The 6,690-nt window shown below is 50.7% G+C and overlaps 1 protein-coding gene across 1 annotated transcript; it reads right to left on the bottom strand.

Moving 5' to 3' along the window:
* Positions 1-1,130: 1,130 nt before the first annotated feature.
* CUNH1orf216 (chromosome unknown C1orf216 homolog) lies at positions 1,131-5,616 on the bottom strand. Its single transcript, XM_007120904.3, has 2 exons — positions 5,426-5,616; positions 1,131-3,756 (listed from the first exon to the last, which is right to left on the bottom strand). The coding sequence occupies exon 2, from the start codon at positions 3,749-3,751 to the stop codon at positions 3,062-3,064; it is 690 nt and encodes a 229-aa protein (XP_007120966.2). The 5' UTR covers positions 3,752-3,756; positions 5,426-5,616; the 3' UTR covers positions 1,131-3,061.
* Between the last annotated feature and the right edge of the window lie 1,074 nt (positions 5,617-6,690).

Below are 6,690 nucleotides of genomic sequence, written 5' to 3'. Positions count from 1 at the left end.
GCCAACATCCAACTCCAGGGGTCTGGCTTCTGAGTCTGTGCTCTTAACCGCCGGTTTTACTCAGAAAAGTCTTCACGCATTCAGGAAAGGGGCCTTTTCTGAAAATTCACCTTGTGTTCTGAGGGCTTGATGTTGCTTGTTAGAAGTCCTCACAGTTGAAGTTATTCAAATTTACCTATAGCCCTTTGCTAGAACAACGTCTCTTAATAAATGGAATTTGTTAAAACTGGTCCAGTATCGGGACTTCCCTGGTGGCGCAGTGGTTAAGAATCCGCCTGCCAATGCAGAGGACACGGGTTCGAGCCCTGGTCTGGGAAGATCCCACATGCCGCGGAGCAACTAAGCCCGTGCGCCACAACTACTGAGTCTGCGCTCTAGAGCCCGCGAGCCACAACTACTGAGCCCATGTGTTGCAACTACTGAAGCCCGTGTGCCTACAGCCAGTGCTCCGCAACAAGAGAAGCCACCACAATGAGAAGTCGGCGCGCTGCAAGAGTAGCCTCCTCTCGCCACAACTAGAGAAAGCCCATGCGCAGCAACAAAGACCCAACGCAGCCAAAAATAAATATTAAATAAATAAATAAATTTTTTTTTTAAAAAAAGAATCCGCTCGCCAATGCAGGAGACATGGGTTTGAGCCCTGATCCAGGAGGATCCCACGTGCTGCGGAGCAACTAAGCCCGTGCGCCACAACTACTGAAGCCTGCACACCTAGAGCCCGTGCTCCGCAACAAAGAGAAGCCACCGCAATGAGAAGCCCGCGCGCTGCCACGAAGAGTAGCCCCCGCTGTCCACAACTAGAAAAAGCCCGCGCGCAGCAACGAAGACCCAATGCAGCCAAAAATAAATAAATAAATAAAATTTATTTTTTTAAAAAAACGAAAAAGAAATAATGAGACACACCTTAAAAAAAAAAAAAACTGGACCAGTATCGTTTCTGCTTAAATGTCAAATGTCGAGATAACAAGAATTATTAATGTCCTGGGTCACTGACTGTTTCAGCAAGAAGTATACTTTGTGAGGTTTAAAATATATATACCTTGCTGGGGAGGGATAAAAGGAAACATTAGATTTCTCTGAAATGTTTCCATTTTTATAAGTAGAATTAATTTTTATTTGTATAATTAAAAACAATCAATAAAATATGCCTTTATCTGATCAATCAAAATATGCCTCCTGTAGTACGCAGCCTCTAAGATGGCTCCTGATGACCCCCCCTCCCGGTACTCAGAGCCTTGTGTAATATTCTCCCTTTAAGCAACTTATTTTTAACCAATAAAATATGGCAACACTGAGGAATGTCACTTCTGTGATTAGGTTGCTGAAAACTGTGACTTCTGTCTTGTTAATACTCTATAACTGTCTTGGCTTGCATGATTTGATGAAGCAAGCTGCCCACATGGAAGGAACTAAAAGTGATCTCCAGCCTACAGCCCTCCGGGAACTGAATGCTCCCAACAAAGGAGACCAGGGACCTTGTACTGACATCTTGATTGCAGCCTGGTGAGAGAGTCCTGACCTACAGAAATGGTAGGTCAAAATCCTCACCTATCAGGATTTTGCATCCTCTTGGCTCCCAAAAGCAAAGCAGGGAGCTCAACTACTTTAGTCCTTGCTTCTCTCCAGAACTCACCCACTCTCCACCTCACGGAGCCTCTGCTGGGGCCTGTCAACCCCATGCAGTCACAGAAGAGGGTATGGCCCAGCATCCTAACAGCTTCCAGTGGCTGGACTGACACTGCCCACTGCCCACTCTAGAGAGCCAAACTGTGGCTCCTCCTGGCCCAGACAGTCTGATTTCAGGGAAATTGACCAAATTAATTTGACACCTAATGTTGCTACAGCCAGAGAGGCACAGCAAGTAGAAGCACAGAGAGGGAAGTAAGATTTTTCTCCAACGGCCTTGGAACACCTCTCCACTCCTTGCAAGCTTAGAAAGCACACATTCCTTTTCTTTTTTATTTTTTATTGAGGTGTAGTTGACATATGACATTATATTAACACAGATTCCTTTTCATCAGAAGCTTAAGTCGATATGGTTTGCAACAGCTCCCTTGCAGTGGAGAGGTGTGATTTGTTTGGAACTGGTATTGTAGAATTCCCATTCTCCTAGTCTTCTCAGGGTTCTGCCATCGTCATCTCCCCCATCCCCATCTCCCATGTGCCTAATGGCAGAGTTCAAGAAGGACAGTCCCCTATCTTCTCCTCTGATCCCGCCTCCATGCCTGCCATGGTGTCAATCACCATTCTAGCTCCCTTCCCTGACACCAGTTCTCTACCAATTGCCTTGGAAAGATTGCAGCTAAAAAGCCATAGTAGGCCAGAGTAGCGACCTAACTTCCTACAGCAAATCCACCATCAGGGACAACAGCCTTAGCAGAGCAAGATCTGGGAGGAGTGAAGGGGAGGGATAAGGAGAGGTAGCCGAGAAAGCCAAGAGAAAGGATCAGCCACAACCTTCAGATAATGAGAGCAGGCTAGCCTTCTCTCCAGGGAGCAGTGGGACCCTGTGGAGAAAAAAGGCTAGTGGAGACCACAGGTAACATAAGGTATGGACGGATGCCCCACGTGTGCAATTGAACATATATTTGCACACACTTGCTCCTGAGTCAGCCTGCAAATATACATGCTCCTAATGTATACATCCCATGCACGCACCTGCACACATGCACCCCTACACATAGGCCTGCACGCACAAGGGCTCACTCACAAACACCCACCACAAATCTGCACACTCAAACTCATACATAAACACACATCTTTTGCATATATATCTTCACTCATGCACATATACACACACCGTGGGGTACCCGTCCACACATGCATATACAAATTTACTTCCTCCTACATACATACTATACATACACATATGTACATACTCACACATAGGGCTGCTGATTCTCACATGGCCTGTGCACATCTGCCTACATGTTAGCACTGACATACTCACTTATGCTTCCCTGCACTCATACCAGCAAATAATCTGTACTTGCTTGTGCACAACCACACACATGCCTGCAAATATATACATAAACCCTTGCACCCCTGTACAGAGACACCCTTAGCCCTGCTCCTGGGGTGTGGATGGTGCTGCCCTCTGTTGGAGACAGCGGATAAGCTCCTTCCGGTTATCTAGAATGGTGTCAAAGCTCTCCTGCAGACGGGCCTGCTGGTCAACCAACTGGTGCTGCAGGCCCCGGATCCACTGGAGCAGGGCCAGGCGACGGTACATCACCAAGTGCACATGGTGCTTTTCCTTCTCCTGCTCTTTATAGCGCTCTTGAGCCTGCAGCTGCTGTACGGCCTGGGCCACCGAGGGCAGAAGGGGAGCTGGAGGGCCAGGGCTGGGAGGGGTCCCACAGGCAGGCTCAGGGCTGCGGCTAGGGCTGTCAATGCTCAGGGAGCTGCTGGCATAGCCGTTGTCCTCCAGAGGGGAGCAGACTGTGCTGGCATCACCCATCTTCTCAGGCCCAGCTCCAGGGATCTCTGCCCCCTCTGGTGGGCTGCGGACCTCCCCCTCAGGGAGTCCAGGATCCTGGAAGGCCTGGTTGTCAGAGGGCAACTCAGAGAAGCTCCTTATCAGTATGGGTTCCACTTGGCCTGGCATCCCATGCCAATTCTCATTGGTATCTTTGGCACTTGCCATGAAGTTGGAGTTGCTGTCTGGTTGAAGCTCGGGCTGACATACTCCAGGAGGCGGGTCCCCCAGGAACTGACCCCCTTCAGCTACCCCTGGCTGGATGGCAAACATCTGGTCTGTCAAAGGGAAGCAGAGAATGAGTCAGAGCAGGACAGGGTGGGGTGCCTGAAGTCGAGGCAGCCTAGCAGCAGGGACAAGGCTGCTCCTTTCCCTTGGCTCTGGTAACACCTGCCTTGGTGGTTTTCCTCTTCGCTCTCTGACTGCTGATTCTCAGTCTCCTCACAGGGTTTTCCCTCAGCCCTGAGGCAGGCTGTCCTCTGATCTCTCTGCCTCTAGTTAAAAATGTAAGTTTGTCATGGCTCCCTCCCTAACCTCCTGCTAACCCTCTTCCCGGCGGTGCTTCCTCTGGCCCCTGCTCACTGCTCCAGACTTGCCTCTTGCCACTCTGCCTCCACACTGCTCAGAGATCTCCAGACACACCATTCTTCTCCTCATACAACTCCCTGGGCCTATAATATCCTTCCTCTCCCCTTCCCTCCAAGCTCTTCCCTTCTGCACCCAGCAAATTCCTTTTCATACTTCAAAACGCAGCTCTAGTACGCCCACTTCCCTGAAGCCATCCTGATATCATCCCCACTGCCCCGATATACACAAACACACACAGTTAACTATGCCTTCCTCAGGATCCCCACTGCCCTGGGTACATGCTCTCTTATTCATGTTTGTTTCTTGTCCCCGGCACACAGTTTATGATCAATAAATGTCTATTCAGCTTTTTTTTTTTGTTTCTGTTTTCTATCTTGTAATAGCAGCTTACTGGCTCCCTAGCTAGACATGGAATTCCTCTATATACCCTCCATCATATTCAGGAGCCAGCACAGAACGTGGCACTAAGCAGGCATCAGCACATCCTTGCTGAGTGAGTAAGTGAATGGGGGAGGGGGACTGCAGTGGGATATCTATGCTCAGGGAGACGGGCCAAGAGTAGCAGAGGCTACTGCTGACTGCCAGGGCTGGAAGAGCTGGGTTGGGTTCCCTCCTCTGCCCAGTGAGGAAGCCCTTCTCCCACTGACAAGCCTCTCTTCTGACCTTGCCCCTTCCCTCCATGTCTAGTACCATCCCAGGTCCCTGCCTCTAGCTTGCTCCAACCTGAGGCCCTAGAGAGAGAACACACCACATTATTCTTTCCTCCCCAATAACCGACTTCTCCCAAAATTAGGGTTTAAATTGACAAGAAGTTCCTACTGACCACAAATTACTAGGATTAGAAAAACTGGGGATCAGTAAAAGTGAGGGAGAGTGTAAGTGGAGGTGGCAGGGACCCTCCCCACATCCAGCAGTGGGAAGAAGTCCTGGGGGCAATGGTGTAGGTCCCTTCGTAACCTACAGACTCCATCCCGCTAAGCAAGGTGCCTGGAGATCGTCCCCGCCCAAATGTTTTCTATTTTCTAAATTTGGGCGGGGCCGTGAAGGCGGCTGGAATGAGGTGGGGGTCTTGCTAAGGACCTAGGGGTTCTCGGAGACGGTAAAATGAGAACCGAGACACCCCAGGATCAGGCTTCTCTCTAAGCTAATCCGCAATTTGTGTGTGGGAGAGCGCTCTGTAAGGATGGGGGGAGGCGGCCTCCCTTCCTGCCTAGCCTTGCGGGAGAGGGAGACTACCCCCAGGAGACACAGGATACTGATCGTCCGTCCCTGATCTCTCCAAAAGAGGCAGCTGGGCAGAGGCTGTGACCCCCGCCCCCTACTGGGGTCCAAACCCTCCCCCTCCGGGCCCCGACTCACGGCCTGGAGGCGCCGCCCCGCCCGGCTGGCTCTGGTTCCGAGGGCCCCGCGGCGGGAACTCGTCCCTCGGGGTTGGGCGGAGTGGGGGCGGGGGTAGAGGAATCCCTCGGCTTGGGCGTCCACGCGGGCCGGCGCGTGGGGTGTGGGATCCCGGGCCGTGCGCCCAGCGCAAGCCGGGACTGCCGAGTCAGGCGGCGTCAGCGCGGCGGGGCGGGGCAGCCTGGCCCACGTGTGCCGGTTCGGTTTTCCGCGGAGCCGCGCGCCTGCCCGAGGGTCGGAATCGCCTCCCCCGCCTCCGGCAGCCTGGACCTAGGCCTTGCAGGCCCTGTTTAATTCCCTAACTGCATTTACTGGGTCCCTCCGATCGGTTTTCCTCACTGCAGATACAGTGACATTTTCAGAATGAAAATCTGATCATGTCATCACCCTCCTGCCTAAAACCCTTCAGTGGCTTCCGCATTGCAGGGTAAATCCTTAAGGCTGCAGCCCCAGGGCTCTGAGCATCCTGCTCTATCTCTCCAGCTTCAGCCTTTGCCCTTCAGTCTCTGGAACTGGGTCTCACGCTCCTTTCTGCCACACTGTTGCCTCTGCCTAAAATTCTCTTCCCCCTCTCATATTTAAGATCTCTTTTCAGATAAACCTTCTCTGACCTCCTAGGCCGGATTAGTTCCCCCTTTTATATTATCCCAGGGCATTTTGATCCTTTTCTTGATAGCATCTATCACAATTTGAAGTTATGTGTTCATTTTGTGCTTATTTAATTAAAGTCACTTACTGAACAGAGTAATTGCTGACTCTTATGATAAAACCCAAAAGCACTGGCTGCTGTTAGGGAGAGGCAGCCCCAGAAAGAAGTCTGGGACAAGTTTAGCCTTTAGGGCACATGAGCTTCCAGGAGGCCCCTTCCTACCCCCCAGCTTTACTGAGTAAACCAAGCAATTGGCTATACCTTCCTCCTGCTACCCCCTCCATGCCACCAATTAAAAACAAACAAAACAAAACTCATATGGATTCATCTTTGAATCATAATACATTAAAAATACCCTTGTCTTTCCCGCCTCCTTTTCTTTTGCTTTTTTTGTTTTAAAAGGAGAATTTGAGTCTGATCTCCATAATGAGGCATCCTCTTCCATTTCCAACTTAATTCCAATTTACCATTCTGCAACCTAGAGATTAAATGGCAAATTAAATCACACCAACAGGGTTTCCCTGGTGGCGCAGTGGTTGAGAGTCCGCCTGCCGATGCAGGGGATGCGGGTTCGTGC

Source organism: Physeter macrocephalus, unplaced genomic scaffold, assembly GCF_002837175.3.
Source record: "Physeter macrocephalus isolate SW-GA unplaced genomic scaffold, ASM283717v5 random_985, whole genome shotgun sequence".
Lineage (NCBI taxonomy): Eukaryota > Metazoa > Chordata > Mammalia > Artiodactyla > Physeteridae > Physeter > Physeter macrocephalus.
This window is presented reverse-complemented; position numbering and strand designations above follow the sequence as displayed.